We start from the raw sequence: 17,465 nt of genomic DNA on the forward strand, positions 1-17,465 counted from the left end.
ACTTTTTGTCCTCTCTGAAAACTGGAGAGGGTACAGGGCTAGGAGGGGAAGCCAAAGAGAAATAAGAGAAATAAACACTTGCCGACAAGGTCTCAGTATAGAGAGAAGACAGACACAATGTTTATTTAATTTGAAAGTAATTTAAGAATAAGATAGGCTGGGCTACATAGATGGCTCGGTGGTTAAGAGCATTGACTGCTCTTCCAGAGGTCCTGAGTTTAATTCCCAGCAACCACATGGTGGCCCACAACCATCTGTAATGGAATCTGATGCCCTCTTCTGGTGTGTCTGAAGACAGCAACAGTGTACTCATATACATAAAATAAATAAATATTTTTAAAAGAAAAAAAGAATAAGATAGACTTGGAGGAGATGCCGTAGTAAAGTACTTAACCTGCAAGCATGCTGACTCAGGTTTGATTCCCAGGAATTGAGTAAAAAAGTCAACCTTGAAAGTATTCTTGTAATCTAGCATCCAAGAGAGAGAGAGAGAGACAGGAGAATTCCTGGGGCTTGCTGGCCAGCCAGCCCAGCCAAATCAGTGAGTTGCAGGTTCAGGAAAAAACTCTGTCTTAGAAAATAAGTCAGGGATTAATTGAGGAAGAAACCCAGTAGTGACCTCTGGTCCCCACATACATGAGCATACATATGCATATATCTGCATGCATGCACACATGCACACAGAGAGGGGGCGGAGAGAATACAACAGATCTACAAATAACGGTATGGAAATTATCCTCAGCAAATCGTCACGTGGGCACATCATTAAAACAGTGCACAGCAACACTCATCTGTAAAAGCTGGTTATCCAGATGTGCCTGGAACTTTAACTCACAGCTACCAAAAACATTGGTAACACAGGGTGTCAACAGGGGAGGAACCAGAGTCACAGAAGACATAGATGCATGTTCTTAAGGACCGCTGGGGACTTTCATCTTGAGTCTGCACTGGTTGATATTTTTCCTTTTGATAAGGACGTTCTTCTAACCAAAGATGAACATACACTTTTAGGACATGAGTCTACTTGTAACCAGAACTTTTATTATTCTGTAGTAATTGTCTCTGAGGTTTACTGCCTCAGTCTGCTAACCTAGGCCTAGTCCTGGAAGCTTCTAGCCTCCATACAATCTTATCTAGGCCTAGAATGTTTTCAGCCTCTGAGATTTGCTGCTGAATAAGTACCTAATTCCATACCTAATTCTTTCCGATCTCTGGCTGGTTCAACTCAGCTGATCTGGCTCAAACTCCTCTCCAAGCTGACTGATTCAACCTGGCTTTTTTCTCTCGGCCTCTCCTGAATTGCTCTGCTTGGCCTGATACTAACTTTGGAAATCTGTTCTGATTTTCTAGCTCCCTTCTCATTCTGTCGTCTCCTGTGTTTAGCTTGTTCTTGCTCTGCGATCTGTCTCTCTACAACTATCCTTGTAAAACTGCCTCTTCCCTTTCTCCCCGTCTCTGCACTGCCACTCAAGTAGCCTCCCTTTCCCCTCTCTTCATGTGAGAGTTGGGCACATCCTATTCATCTTTCTGATTCATCGATTTTTTCTGCCTGTCAATTAGACATCACTTTCAAGCACAGGCATTTCCTTCTACAAACTATACCTGCATTGTTTAGGATTAAGGGCTTGCCCTAAGGACCTGTCTGTATTCCAGCCAGAGGGATTAAAAGTGTGTGCTAAGGTGGAGCCACACTAGAAACAGGGGTTCTTTTCCCCATAAATAGCATAATCTTTGGGTTCACAGTGTGATCAAATACCCTGCAACATCTAGTAAGACTCGGAAGCTGGCTTAAAAATTCCAAACAAAGCCTGTTCGTTGTTTTTAAATGTCCCAGGACTCTGAGAACAAAGGTGACCACTCGAAGGTTCGCGTCTACACTTCTCCTTGCACGATTCAAGAGCATCAGGAGACCCTGAAGCGACTGTCTGAAGTCTGGCAAAAGGTTTCTGAGCAGGATGACCTAATCCAGGAGCTTCGGAATAAACTGGCCTGCAGCAACTCTTTGGTACAAGCCTCATTTTGCAATACCGCCCTAACCAGACTCCCCATAGAGCCTTGAGAAAGGGAGGAGGGGGCAGGGGGGAGTCACCTAATCTCTTTAGCCAAAACTCCTCAAATGTCACATAAATTTGACCCTGCCTCGTGATTATATATATATAATCATTTGGTGTGGCATTTGTCCTCAACCGTATTCAATTCAATATTCTAAAGAGATACAGCAAACACAAATTTCGTGTTCCTTAATTTTCCTTGAAGTATTTATACTTTCACCCACTCCACAAGAAACTTCCTTAGCAATCGCTCTTGTCCACTGGTAAATTAGACGCATTTCCCATAGCTTTCCCTAAGTCTTCCTCCTAAAGCAGACCTTATAAAACAAGGAAGCCCAGAAAGGATCCAAAGTGAGGCCACTGACAGTGTAATTCCCTCACTATCCCAAGCCCACAGGAAGGGCACTGTGAATTATATTACACCACAAATCTATGCTGCAGGGAGGAGCCCACTGCAAAGCCGAGTGTGTGTGTTACTGATCGCTCACCCTGACTGGCCTACGATCTCTTGCCAGGTTCTGGAGCGTGAGGAGGCTTTGATCAAATTACAAGCTGAATTTGCTTCCTACACAGCCACCCACAGGCACCCCCCTACCTCCTCAGAAGACTGTGAAGACATCACAAAGGTGGGGTTCCTTTGCTTCTCGGTGGAATTAGACTGAGGGAGATTGCTTCTGGGCTTCTCTGGTTGATTTTAACTTTGATAGTATGGTTTGTAAGTGTTCTGTATTTGTGTTATCTTGGCCAACCCTGCCAAAACAATACTATGGATAATGTACTCCAGCCCAAAGACTATGGCAACGGTAGGTAGACTGTAGAACTCACCCACCTTCTAATCTACTTCTAAGGTTACATCCCGGTATGATAGTATTCCTATTGGCTTGGCAGATTCAGACTCTACAAACATTCTGTCTAGAGATGGAAAGATGGAAAAAGTTATCAATACAAACCCATTAGTCTTTTCCTAAGTCTGTAACTTCAAAGCAGTATCAAAACTTGACCTAAGGAAGTGACCCAGCACTTAAGAGCTCTCAAGCTGCAAAGGACCCAAGTTTAGTTCCCAGCACCTGTATGAGATGGCTCATAACCTTCAGTAACTTCAACTGCAGGAGTGTAACCCCTACGGGCCCTGGTACCCACATGCACTTACCCACACACAAACTCACATGCACAAGCGTAAAATATTTTTAGAAGAGCTATCACACGTTGGTTCTAAATAATAAACAAGAAGTTAAGCCATGTGAACGAATCACAAGTTTTGATGAACCAGTAGTCAAAACATAGGAGGTGAGTTCTTGAGTCTGTCATGCCTAAACATGAGGTCTATGACAAAACTAGCTTGAAGAATATTGAGGAGAATTCATGCAAGCTTGTATGGGTCTGGATGGGGAAAGAGCACACAGTAAGAACAGAGAAGGGGCCAAGAAAGGAAACAACACACAAGCTCTCTGAGGGGTCCTCTAGTGGTTAGGCAGACTCTTCAAGACTTTCCAGTGCCAGAAGGTCAAATGGCTGTGGCACTGAGCTTTGAGGATCATCCCTGGAACAACGAACATCATCCCTATTTGTTTAAGTGGTGATGGTCACATCCAGACATATGACGCCATCTGTTGTGTGACAAGACTTTTCCTGGGGAGACACAACATCATCTCATCAATAGCCACTTTGAAATAATGCCTGCTGAAAGAGAGAGACAGAGACAGACAGAGTGGCAGAGAGAAAGAATAACTATGAATTGCTTTTCTCACTGCTGTGACCGAATACCTGGCAAGGCACACCTTAAGGGGAGAAAGGTTTATTTTTGGCCCACACTTTGAGGATGCAGCCATGTGTCCTCGTAGCAGTGAGTCCTGGTGGCAGGAGCATGGGGGTGGCTGGCCACATTTTATCCACAGTCAGGAAGCAGAGAGAGATGGATGTCGGCACTCAGCTTGCTCTCTCCTTTGCATTCACTCCAGGACCCCAGCCCAACATTCCCGGTGGGTCTGCCATCTTAACTGCACCTTTCTGAAAGCACTCTCATAGACATGCCCAGAGTCACTGGGTGACTTACCTGTGTTTCTCCCGCTGTTACCTCTGTCTATTTTTTTCAAGATTTTATTTATTTACTTTATGTATATGATGAGCACACTGTCGCTGTCTTCAGACACATCAGAAGAGGGGGTCGGATCTCATTCCAGATGGTTGTGAGCCACCATGTGGTTGCTGGGAATTGAACTCGGTACCTCTGGAAGAGCAGTCAGTGCTAAGCCATCTCTCCAGCCTCTGTCACCTCTGTCTTTATGCTGCAGCTCTCCCTACTGACTTAAAAATTACCTAACAATTCCCTCAGCACGCTGGCTGCCAGGCAGTCCGTTTCTGGCCTCAGCCTTATGCTCTGCCTCCTCAGCACGGGGAAGGCAATGCCTTCTTTGGGATATAAGGAAATATTTGAAGAATCTGCCCCCAGCACAATGGGATGGACCAGAGAGCTTCATCTCTTCCCATCCTTCCTCCACTGCTTCTATGCTGACCCCTCAATCTTCTTCTCAGGGCCTCCATCTAGGTCCTTCACCATGGCCCATCAGTCCTCTCCCATAGGTATTCCAGCATGTTCTCCCCAACCCTTCTCCAGTAAGTCCCTGTATAGAGATCCCCTTCCCAGTGAGGTCAACCCACCATCCTATTTACAAAGGTGGCACTCGCCCTTCCTATCACACCCTGTGCACACCACCATGTTCGTTCTGCTCTGTGGTATTTTCCATAGCCCTCACCGACCTCTGGTCAGCTCTGTAGGTCACTACTATCATCACTGTCTCTCACTGCTAAAGACCAGCTTCCCCGGGCAAGGATGTGTGTCTGTGTTCTATGCCCCACTCTCCCTGGTACCTAGCATGGTTCCTAGCTAGAAACTCCAGCTAGATATTGTTGCCAGGATGACACTCTGTGTGAGCATGGCAAGTCATCTTTTCTCTCTTAAAAATGAGTTATTTTAAATGTCTGTCAGATTGAGATGTAATTCCTAAAACACGTTGGTTGTTAGTATATGCACAAGATTAGGCAACAGTTACACTACTGTCCGAGTCTAGAAGATTTTCGTCACCCTGGAAGAACTCCAACCTCTCATTGTCCTCTTGATACTCTCTTCTCTGGTGTCTGTCCCCATGTGGTTGTACCATGGACATTTTGTCTTTAAGAAAGCAACCTTCCAATAGTTAAAGAGGCGGCTGAGTCAAAAGTGTTTGCTCATGCAAGCACAGGTGCCTGGCTTTGACACCAAGCACTCGTACAGAAAAACTGAATTATGAAGTCACGTGTCTGATCTCAGAGCTGAGGAAGCAAAGACAGATCCTGTAGCCAAGTGGGTGAGATTCAGTGAGAGACACTGTCTCAGAAATAAATAAATAAATAAATAAATAAATAAATAAATAAATGTGGAGAATGATTGAGGGAGACACTGGAAATCAACCTCTGGTGCCTGCGCACAAACACATGCATGCACACACTAAAAAAAAAATAGAAAATTTGGAAGGAAGGAAGGAAGGAAGGAAGGAAGGAAGGAAGGAAGGAAGGAAGGAAGGAAGGGAGGGAGAAAGGAAAGAAGGAAGAAAGGAAAGGGAGGGAGGGATGAAGGAAGGAAAGGAGAGAGGGATGAAGGGAGGGGAGGAGGGGGGAGAGGAGAGTTTGATTCCTTTGACCTCTCATCCTGATCTGCCTCTCTCCAACACTTAGATCCTAAAGCACCTGCAAGAACAGAAAGACAGCCAATGCCTGCACGTGGAGGAGTACCAGAACCTTGTGAAGGACCTGCGCACAGAGCTGGAAGCCGTGTCAGAGCAGAAGAAAAAGATCATGAAGGGTAAAACAGGACTGTGAGCCGTAGCTGGGGAGCTGGAAGGCACCCGGCCTCTGATGGGTAAGCAGTGTTGTCTTACCCACACTAGACATGATGAAGCTGGAACTAGACCTCCATGGGCTGCGGGAGGAGACATCATCGGTCATTGAGAAGAAAGACAAGGAGACTGTCTTCCTGCAGTACCGGCTGCAAGATCTGCAGCAACAGTACACAGAGTCACAGAAGCTGTCCCTAAAGAAGGACAAGGTGAGCTAGTCCTCCGTGGGTCCTGATTGGAACAGCCAAGGGGCAAGTGTGAAGCCAGTCTCGGCCAGGAGCTTCTCTGCCCCATGTGGCTACCATAGAGACTGAGGACTCTTCCAGCCAGGCATCACTCACAGAGCTTCTTTGGCATTTCTAATAGCAAGTGGGGATGGGGTGTGACGCTGGGCATGGTAGTGTGCATGCCTGCAGTCCCAGCATTTGGGAGGCTGGGGCAGGAAGATTGCAAGTTCAAAGCCAGCCTAGGCTCCATAATGATCCCCCGTGTCAAAAACAAATCCCATGCACGCACACATGAAAATTCACAATTGCCTTTTGCATATATATATAAGTCGGATATATGCAGTATATATGGTATATATATGGATATATATATATGGATATATATATATGGTATATGGTATGGTAGTGAGCGATGCTGTAGTCTATGAGGTCTATCGTTACTGTTGTAAACCTGTTCCTGGAAAAGCCGAGAACCAGTTGCCAAAAACGGGAAGATTTTGAAACCAGTACAAGCCTTGCTGGTCATCACAATCCAAACACTGTACTTTCCTCAACACTATGAAAAAATAATACAGCTATTTTTTTTTTCATTATTAAAACCTCTTGTGTTAAAATAAGGCTGAAACCCACCAGTCAAAATAGAAGCATCCAGAAAAGTGGAACATTAATAAATAAATAAATAAATAAATAAATAAAGACAGACAAGGAGTCTATAGGTGCATTCATTCAGCACTCTTGAGTGCTTACAATGTGCTAAACACGGATCTACACACTGGCACATACACCCCAAAACACGCTACCACCCCATCCTCACAGCACTCATACCATATGTTGCGCAGGGAGAGGGGTACCACCGAGTAACAAAATTAACATGGCAATCCTGAAAGAGCCACAGCAGAGACTGACAAATTCCTGAAATGGCTTGGTGGCTGTTGTATTGGGTTGTAATGGAGAACCTCTCTGATAAGGCAACACTGGGCAGAGATCAGAATGCAGGGACGGAACTACCAGGGCTGGTCCCATGGCGTAATGGCTAATACTCTGAGAGACAGCTGAAGGCGGGAATCTTAAGGAAGAACAGTCCAGACAGAGGGCACAGCAAGCACAAAGACCCTCCAGGTCCAAGAGGCTAGCTGAAGCTGAGATGGGCCTGGGTTCCTGGTTGCAAAGCCAGACAGGTAACCTAAGTAGGACCAAATCATGAGTCTTCTGGGATGTAGCTATAAACACTTGGGCCTTTTTCTAAGTAAGGATGGAGCCAGCAGAGAGTTTTGAACACAGGTAGCTCTGGCTAGCACTCTGAAATTTCACATCTGGCTGCTTCAGTAAAAATAGCCCGAGGGAACCCAAAATGGTAACAAGGGGCACCATTTCTTCTTGGGACATCCCAGCACTGCATGCAGGTGGCAAACATGAAGATTTCATATAACTTGTAATGGGACCAATGACTGGTACTTGGGCCTCTCCCAGTATCCCTTCTTTGTCATACTCAGTTGCTCCAAGACAAGGATGAGAAGCTGCAGGAGCTGGAGAAGAAACTGGCACAGGTGCAGAACATCGTCAAGGAGAAAGAGACGGAGATGGAGAAACTACAGTACACGACAAAAGAGCTGGATGCAAACCTCCAAGAAGTGAAGCAAAGCACATCCAAAGTAGACGTTGAGGCTCTGCGGTCCGAGATCCAGAAGCTGAAGGAGAGTCTTGAGGAGGCCAGAGAGCAGCTGAAGGTGTCAGGTGAGACCCAGGCTCACACTGCCCCATCACTCGTCCAACCCTCTCTCTCCACACCCCCAGGGCTTCATCTTGTGGCTCCCAGAAGTTCCCTCGACTCTCCCGAACTAGTCTCACCTCTAAACCCAGAACCCTTCTGAAGCCCCTGCTACAGCCTCCTGGTCCCACCATTTCCTCGGCCACCTCAGATGAATGAATGCCCCAGAGAGAACGGGGCTCTGCATTCGCTTCCTGACATAACATTCTGGCTCTGTGTTCACCACGCATCCTTTCTCTCGATCCCTCTCCCTCATTTTCAATCCTACCCACTCCTTTCAGCTTCCAAACACACTCTATTCTGTAGCATGTGCTCACCTCTGAGAAGACTGCTTTCTCCGCTCACCAATCTCTTCTCACCTTGGGTACAGTGTTTCTTCGGGATGATAACAATGTTTTCCGAGCGATTTTGGTTTTGGTTTGTTTTCATTTTTTTCAAGACAGAGTTTCTCTGTGCAACAGCCCTGCCTGTCCTGGAATTGTCTTTGAAGACCAGGCTGGCCTTGAACTCACTAAGATCTGCCTGCCTCTGCCTCCTGAGTGCTGGGATTAAAGGCGTGCTCCACCACACCTGGCGCAGGGACAATGTTCTTATCTTAATAGTTATACAACCTTGAGAGCACATAAAACTCACTGCATTAGGCACTCTAGGCACATTCAATGCTAGGTGAATTGGTTGTCATGTAAATAGAAGATCCAGAGCCTGACTCCTCTCTCTCCCTAGCTCTGCCCTGACAACGTTAGCCACCCACTCTCATCTCTTGGCTTTGAAGGTTTACCCCTCCTCAATCTGACACAGACCTCACACATATTTCCTTGTCTCCATGCCCTGACCAGAGTCCTCCATCCCGGCAGGCGCTGCCCCCACCCTCTCTGGATCCGCAGTCATTCTTTAACGAGACTTTGCAGAAATGATCAGAAACTTTGCAGCTGTGATCAGTCCTGCCTTGGAAGGACAGTATCTCCTTGGCACCTCATCGCCCCCTCAGCTGTAACAAACTGGAAAATAATCTCTTCTGTGCTTGGTTGTTTTTGTTTTTTTTTTTAATCTTCCTGACCCCCTTTTACAAAACGTATGATTCCTTCTTCAGTGACACTATCTTTCTTCCCAGTATCCCAGACCAGGACACTTCAAGAAAAGAATGGGAGGACTATGTTTAAACAAGAGTAGGGTGAGGAAACACACTCAACCTAAATAAATAAATAAATCCCCAATGACAGCTCAACCGGGCCTCTTCCCTCAGTGGAGGCAGGGGGATGGAAGGGTACTGCTGGAAGTTTTCTCCAATCTGATACATTCCTGTTTGTTTGTCTTTATCTATTTGAGACAGAGTCACGCTATGTGTCTTTGGCTGGTTTTGAATGCACTGTGTAGACCAGGTTGGTCCCCTAAAGCTCTTCCTGCCTCAGCCTTCAATTTGCACCACCATGCCCAACTTACACTGCGATTTTCCTAACGTGATCTTTCCCCTACACTGGATCTCTGGTTGCTGCTTCGAGTCTAAGCATTTCTCTCAGGCCGTCAATCTTCTGATCGCCCTCTGAGCTACCTTCTTGCTCAGCTGCAGCAGACCCATCCCTCCCGTTCTCCATGCCAGGTCAACTAATCCTCCCTCTCCCGTAAGCTCTTCACAGCACGGCCCGGCTCCTCTGTTCCAACAATCCTTTCCCTTAGGAGGAGGAATCAGCTTCTCTCCCTCCCCTCAAGTCCATCCCCAGCTGTCATGGCTGAGTCTATGGGCAGGGTGAGTTTAACATGGCAGAGTTCTCAGGCCAGGATGTATCTTGGTGGTAGAGCATGTGCTTTGCATGTGTTTCATCCCCAGCACCAAAAACCTAAATCAATAAATAACGTTTCTGTATTCTCTGTAACCGATGGGTAACCATAGTCCTCACCAGACCAAACTCCTTGAGGACTGGGATTTGTCCCTAATGACAGAATGAACTACACAGGAGATGCTGAACAGTTTCTAGCAATTCATTTTGTTTTAGTCAGGGAAGAATCCATGACTAAAGGGTAGTTGAAGACAGACAGTTTAGCAGAATTCCTGATGGCATCAGGCGAGGGGAATGAGGACGGGCCGAAAACGGAAGCATGTCACAGAATAAAAGTCTTTCATGAGTCCTGACAAGCATTCAACACGCTCCCTCTCACACGGAGCCCTCCTTGACTTCTTCAGATCAGAATCTAACCCAGTGTAAGGAGGAAGCACACCTATCTGCAAACAACCTAGAGGATGCTCACCGGAAAATCGAGAACTGCCTTCTCCAGGACAAGCGGAAGGATGATGTCATTAAGGATCTGCAGAATCAGGTGCAGAAGCTACAGAAGGAGTATTTGGAAACTGAAGAGGAACGAAAACACAACAGGTACCCGGACCCCAGCCCCAGCCCCGGCCCCAGTCTCTAGACCACAGGTTGGCAGCTGCCCAGAAGGAGGATAGTGAGATAGATGGTGGGCCCTAGGGTGGGACCGTCTCCACAGCCCATCTCCAAAGGCCCTGAAGCTCCTCCTATGATCGCCTTGCTGCAGGCAACAGTTGCAGGAATTGAACTCAGAACTCAGTGAAGGCCAGAGAAGGCTTTCGAATGCAGAGAAGGAAAAGTTGCTGCTTCAGAAGACACTGAACGAAGATGAACAGAAAATAAACGAGCTGCTTCATGGCTCCAAACTTTCTGAGCAGAAGGTGAGAGAGCAGGCAGGCAGCCTGTCCCGCCTGAGGCCACGTGGTTCAGTCTTTATAATGTTCCTGAGTCTGTGTTAGACTGCTACTTAGGAGCCAGTTCCCATGGCCAATAGTAAGTGTTTTCAAAGACTATGTTTAAAACTAACCAGAGGACAATGCAGATTGTCATACTGGTTACTTGGCTGTAATAAAACGGCATGACCAAGGAAACTGATTAAGGTTGCAGTGGGTTCAGGTCCATCATGGTGGGGGAGTGGGGGGATTGGTAAGACATGCTGGCTGGAACAGGATACATTGAGGTCTCAACATGAACCACAAGCACAAAGCAGAAATAGGACAAGGCCTTAAATTCTCAAAGCCCATTTTCAGTGACGTACTTCCTCCAGCAAGGCCACACCTCCTAACCTTCCCCTGAGAACAGTGCCAACAACTGGGGACCAGGTATTCAAATGAAGGAACCTATGACTGTCCTCACTCAAACCACCAGAGCTGGCTCATTCATCTGCTTGCTTGCAGTAGATACACACCCTCCTGACCTATATCCCGGCCTCTACAGCTATTCTGATGATCACAAGGCTGCCTTTGTCCATCAATTGAAAGTCTCTGATCCCCAGTGCACCCCTTTTGTTCTTCCTTTGCTTTTTATTCAAAAAAGTTTATATGGGAAGAGTTGTTAAATGGGCGACTGGACCCAAACATAAATTGGTTTAGTTGTTTACAGAGCATTAAAGCAAATGTTCCTACCACACCTTCTGAGGCCCCTCCTTTGTGTAGAACTGTCTGGATTTCTTTCCCCAAATATAATAGTATGGAACTGTCTCCCCACCCCCACCTCACCCCCACCCCACCCCCACCCCCGCACCCTTTCAGCAAAGGGAGCTAACAAACTCCATAAGGAAGCTAGAAGAGGAACTTCAGGAGATAAAGGGGCTCTTGGAGGAGAAACGAGAGCAGCTGAGGAAGAGCAAGGAACAGGAAAAGATACTGGAAGGAGAGATCGAGGCTTTGCGAAATGAAGCCAAAAGGAAAGAGAAGATGGTGAGAGACAGAGAGAGGACCTAGGAAGATCAGACCGTGGATGCACGGGGCCAAGAGGGTGGCAGACAGACAGCCGAGGAGTTCAGAGCTCTGCAGAGGATGCAGAGAAGGGGACCAGTTGAGAGGAGAGGAGAGCTGAGAAGCCACAGGACAGTGGAGGGAAGGGAAAGGGAAGAGCCACAGGGCAGAGGAGGGGAGGGAAGGGGAGGAGCCACAGGACAGAGGAGGGGAGGGAAAGGGAGGAGCCACAGGGCAGAGGAGGGGAGGGAAGGGGAAGAGCAACAGGACAGAGGAGGGGAGGGAAGGGGAGGAGCCACGGAGCAGAGGGGGGAGGGAAGGGGAGGAGCCACAGGGCAGAGGAGGGGAGGGAAGGGAAGGAGCCACAGGCCAGAGGAGGGGAGGGAAGGGGAGGAGCCACAGGGCAGAGGAGGGGAGGGAAGGAGTTTCAGATTAACCCCTGTCCGGGGATGGGGTGGGCTTCGCTATTTAATGGGAGAACAGGCAAAGGAACATTTGAGGAAGCTGGAAGAGGAGAAGGAGAACCTCCAGGCGGAATTGAACTCCTGTTCTTCACACCTGGACTCCTCGCTCAACAAATACAACAACTCCCAGAAAGTCATCCAAGAGCTCAACATGGAGGTGAGTAGAAGCAGCCCCAAAGAGGGGACCCTCCTCTCTCTGCCTTCACTGACTACAGGCACGGAGGCCCGGACAGCTCATCTCATGTCTTTTAACAGGTAAGGGAGGTGGCTATAGATCCTGGTATGGGGGGGTGAGGGGAGGGCTTCTTCCGTAATAGGTTTCTTTTCGTACTTGAGGAACCCCTGCCCCAAACTACCTGGAATTTTCCACCAAATCTTACAAGGTTACAAATTAAACAAAGAACTCTGAATTCGTTGTTTGGAGCCACTTGAGAAAGAACATTCTCAAACCTAATTGGAAAGCACCAAAAGGCGCTGGGCGAGGGCGTTTGATTCCGGCTCTCGTTTCGTTATGCAGATGAAAGGCATGAAGCTGTGACATCTTCTAGGAGCTGCTCTTGAATTTGCTCATTCTCTCATTCTCTTTATGACCTACCCTCCTCTGTCTGCTTCCCTCTTAACAGAGTAGACATTACCGTGATCCCCCATTTACAAAGGAAAGAAAGGCCAAATCCCAGGGCCACTAATTAGTAAGTAATGGGAGGTACCAGTGTTTGAACCTGGATCATCCAACTTTGACGCACGCCCTTTTTCTCCAGCACACACGGTGATGCTTTCCCCAGCGGAATATATTATACCTTTCTGGACAAGAAAAAAAAATACATAGTACTTAGAAGACCAGTCTCTTGAGCTACAAATGAAAACCCAGGCCTCCCTTAATCTTTCATAATACAAAAAGATCCAAAATCGCAGGACTACTCTAAGCTTAAATTGAACACTTCCCAATAGCACTTTGTGACCCACTGTGGTAACAAAAAAGTCACATGTCTGAGTGATGTCACCACCAGCCATATCTTGTCCCTGAGAACTGAGGAACTGACCTTGGACTTATAATTAATACTGATTTTGAGTTTACACAGTGTACAGCCCAGATATTCCTCCATATTTGCTACTCCAGAAGATAAGACTCCAGGAAGTAAGAGAACCAATATTGGAATCCCTTTGCTCCAAAACTAAAAGGGATCTGGTTGTTTTGTTCTGCTTTGCTTTGCTTGGTTTTGTTTTTAGTGCGTGAGCATTTTCAACTTTTTTTATGTTCAACTTTTGAAAAAGCATTTTGCATCGATGTGATAGATCCACCAAATCAGTAGCAGCCATTAGAGATGGGCTTAAGTTTGCTTAAGCCCATGCCATAGGAATACCTAAATATGTACCTCCTTTAATCAATATTCTATATCCTATTTGGAATTCTTGCTATTTGAAAAACAAGGAAATATGTATTAAGAACTTTTTCATTTACTTGACTGTCTCGTGTCCCTACTGTAGTTTATAATTTTTAATCTTGATGTAAAATCTCATTCATTTGTATATATTAATTCTACAAACATCTCAGTAAGCTCGCTTATAAGTTATAGTTGTCTTTCCATTTATTCTCACAAGGGTGTGCTTGCATACATGCATATACAGTGCTGTGGATCAAGCCCCGGGCCTTTTGTACACTAGGCCAATAAACTCATTTATTTTGAGGCAGGCTCTCACTAGCCCAGGTTGTCCCTCAAATTCGTGGTCCTCCCACCTCTACCTCCTGCGTGCTGGGATTAAAGGCATGCTCCACACTGTCCAGCCCATGGGTTATTTTTAGAAAGATAATTAAATCATTTGTGAACAACACAGTCCCCAAAATATTTCTTTGTGATATTTATCTTTGCTTTATTTGTCTTGCCTTATCACATTGGATGGTATCTTCAGTACGATGACTGGCTGCAGTTCTAGTAGGCACCTCGTTCTTCACTCTTAATGCCAGTGCACCCACTACAGTACAGTGTGCCCGATGGGCATGGTGCAACCGTTATCGACTACCTTCGGTTCCTCAGTTACTAAGAGGTTTGTCAGTACAGGTGTTGAATTCTGTCAAGTGCCTCCTTCTTACCGTCAAGATAACACCACCTTTCTCCTTAACTCAATACTCAAGCTGAAGTAATCATAGCAGTGGATCCTCTTTTGTGTTTCTAGTTTGACTCCTGTTGTGTGCATCACATGTCTCTCTTTTAATACATACTTAAAGTAATCTAAGAAATGAAATGAGGCCAGTGTAGTTAAGAAATTGTGAGCTGGCCGGGCAGTGGTGGCGCACGCCTTTAATCCCAGCACTTGGGAGGCAGAGGCAGGCGGATTTCTGAGTTCGAGGCCAGCCTGGTCTACCCTGTGGGTTCCGGGATAGCCAAGGCTATACAGAGAAACCCTATCTCAAAAAACAAAACAAAACAAAAAAAAAAAAAAAAAAAGAAAGAAAGAAAGAAAAGAAAAGAAATTGTGAGCTGTATTTTTAAAGACAATGGAAAGCCATTGAGGGGATTTCCTCAAAGGGACAAGACACCCAGAACTCTGACTAATGCATGGAAATGTGTTGGGGAAGAGGGAAGTGTAGCTATGAGGGAGACCTGTTAGGAGGATGTGGAGATCAGAGTCGTACTAGAGAAGACTGGCTGAGGGACAGACCATGGGGCAAAGCCTGGAATGGAGAATGGCCTAGTGGCTACTCATCCTTAAGGTCTCCCTTCTGCTTCCAGACTTAGAAACAGATCGCTGTCCCGGACTTAAAGTCTACAAGGAGAGAGGAGATGACTCACCATTCATGGTGATTCTCATCCATATGGTGTCGATACACTACAAAGCCTGTTTACACAGTGTCATCTCATTTGGTCATCCCAAACCACGTGGAAGACTTGATAGGTCCCCAGCCTGTGAAGAAAGGACTGGGGGCCTGAGAAATAAGCAACAGAACCTAGATCTCAACCCACGTTGTGTGATTCCCACATCTCAACTGCCTTTAACCACTCTCTGGTCTACTTGTTGCTAAGTTTAGGTCACAGAGTTGTTTTAAATATACTTCTGCCAAAGTTGTGTTTCCGTAAGACCCCCTTGCACTGAACAATATTTGAATCTCTAACTAGACAGTGTAACTTTTTTTTCTTTGAGACAGTGTTTCTCTGGGTAGCCCTGGCTGTCCTGGAACTCACTCTGTAGACCAGGCTGGCCTCGAACTCAGAAATCTGCCTGCCTCTGCCTCCCAAGTGCTAAGATTAAAGGCATGCACCACCACTGCCCGGTGACAGTGTAACTTTTCATTTGACCAAAAACTTGAGGTTTATTATACAACTATTACATGGCTATCTTGTGTTGGGCTCTGAGGAGGCAGAAATGACCAAAATACAAACAGGGCTGGGTAGGTGGAATGCTGTATCATATCTATGAGCTGGTATTGGGTTCTAGATCTGCGTGTGTGCTTGTGGAGACCAGAGGACAACTTTAGGTAATTCCTTATCTGTCATCTCTCTTTTTTTTTGTCTGAGACAAGGACTCATAGTGACCTGAAAATCATGGAATAGTCTAGTCTGCTTGACCTGTGAATCCCAAAGATTTACTTGTCTCAGTCTCCCCCAGGACTGGGATTAATTGTAAGAGCATACTGTCATACCCAGCATCTTACCCAGCATCTTTTTAAAAAAATTTTACATATATGTATGGTTTGTCTACGTGCATGTCTATGTACTACATGCATGCAATGCCTGCAGAGGCCAGAGAAGGCATCATATCCCCAGAACTGAAGTTACAGATGGTTGTAAGCCACCATGTGAGAGCCAGGAATTGAACTTGGGTCCTCACTTGGACCATCCCTCCAGCCCTGAGACCCATCTTTTTAAAACAGGTTCTATGAATCTAACTCAAGTCCTTGAAAGCACCGTATGGACTGAGCTATTACCCTAGCCCAGACAGACGACATCCTTGCATCTGTGAAACATATTTCATATATTTAGCAGGAGATATATATATATATATATATATATATATATATATATATATGCACGATATGGTAGCCATAAAGAGAAATGTAGCTGGGGAGATACAGGGCAGCTTAGAAGGAGCTCTGCACTTCGTGTTGGTGAGGTGGAGATGTAAGTATTGAATGTCAACAGCTGTGGCCGAGAGCCCAACTCTTGTCGACCTCCTACAGTCAAGCATCTGCGCATGCCAGGGGCAGCCTTGACAGTGATGTTCTTATTCCCTAAAGATAGCCCGCCAGAAAGACTCCATCATGATTCTGCAGACACAGCTGGATTCGGCTATACAGAAAGAGAAGAACTGCCTCCAGAACATGGTTAGTAAAGAAGCTTACGAAGATCTTGTGCGGAAGTCAGGCACTTGCCAGGACGACCTGACACAGGCCCTGGAGAAGGTGAGGCCACGCCTACTCTCTGCCAAGGAAGTAGTCAAAGAAATTCAGGAGCTATGAGTGGACAGGAGTCAATTTCTTATATGACTGACAGTCCTCAGTGCTTTTTAACCCTTGCCTGGACAGGGCTGCCTGCCCAATGAAGACCTACATTCTCTTAGTTTTATATGCGGTTGTCCTTGTATTTGTGCTAGGGTAGCAGAGATGGTAATATCTAACCAGACTTCCTGCTTACTGGGGATTCACAGACAGTGTTTTTCCCAAAGTCTGGATCGTTAGGGGAATCCTTGCCCCAGCTCTGATGGTCATGTCTATAGATCGGTGGATCAGAGTAGAAAAACCGGAAATGGAGTGAGGAGGGATGAAAGACTGGGAACGGAGGTGTAGAAAGCCAGCGCTATCCCTCCCCTTCCCTCGGGACCGCCTGCAACCTGACCATGGGCACCACCACAGAGAGGGCCTGGAACCTTCTATACTAAACACTCAGCAGAGAAGACCAAGGGCCCTGGAGGCCACTCTAATCCACTCTGTTTTTGCTGAAAGCTCACTCATGCAACCTCCGAGACAAAGAGCCTGCAGCGCAGCTTGCAACAGACCCAGGAGAGGAAAGCTCAGCTGGAAGATGAGATCGCGGCTTATGAGGAAAGGATGAAAAAGCTCAATATGGAATTAAAAAAACTGCAGAGCTTCCAACAGCAGAGTGAGCTAGAGGTGAGCGTCTGAGGTGGAGGGGTCGCTCAGGCTCCCTTCCTATTAGAGGTCCACAAGGTCACCTTTGGCAGGCAGAATTATTTAGCACTCAGCCATACCCTTTGGCTGCTGGGTTCACTCCACCTTCTCTGCTTCTGGAATGATGGGCAGGCAGGAAGATCAGAGCGAGGGCGCCCTCTGCTGGTCACTGGAAATAAAAGGCACACCGCCCACCCCACCCCACCCCAAACCATTCTT

The 17,465-nt window shown here is 46.5% G+C and overlaps 1 protein-coding gene across 8 annotated transcripts in view; it reads left to right on the top strand.

Moving 5' to 3' along the window:
• The window catches only part of Pmfbp1 (polyamine modulated factor 1 binding protein 1), a 47,585-nt gene that overhangs the window by 24,806 nt on the left and 5,314 nt on the right, over positions 1-17,465 (top strand). For all 8 annotated transcript variants that reach the window (XM_076915856.1, XM_034522595.2, XM_076915850.1 and 5 more), the window contains 11 exons: positions 1,835-2,005; positions 2,567-2,677; positions 5,763-5,889; positions 5,975-6,132; positions 7,644-7,884; positions 10,098-10,287; positions 10,451-10,604; positions 11,475-11,642; positions 12,144-12,281; positions 16,356-16,520; positions 17,061-17,228. In XM_076915856.1, coding sequence (XP_076771971.1) covers positions 1,835-2,005; positions 2,567-2,677; positions 5,763-5,889; positions 5,975-6,132; positions 7,644-7,884; positions 10,098-10,287; positions 10,451-10,604; positions 11,475-11,642; positions 12,144-12,281; positions 16,356-16,520; positions 17,061-17,228 — 1,791 coding nt within the window. The remainder of the gene's footprint in view (positions 1-1,834; positions 2,006-2,566; positions 2,678-5,762; positions 5,890-5,974; positions 6,133-7,643; positions 7,885-10,097; positions 10,288-10,450; positions 10,605-11,474; positions 11,643-12,143; positions 12,282-16,355; positions 16,521-17,060; positions 17,229-17,465) is intronic.

The sequence above is a fragment of the Arvicanthis niloticus genome, chromosome 18 (genome assembly GCF_011762505.2).
Source record: "Arvicanthis niloticus isolate mArvNil1 chromosome 18, mArvNil1.pat.X, whole genome shotgun sequence".
In the NCBI taxonomy this organism is placed as follows: Eukaryota; Metazoa; Chordata; class Mammalia; order Rodentia; family Muridae; genus Arvicanthis; species Arvicanthis niloticus.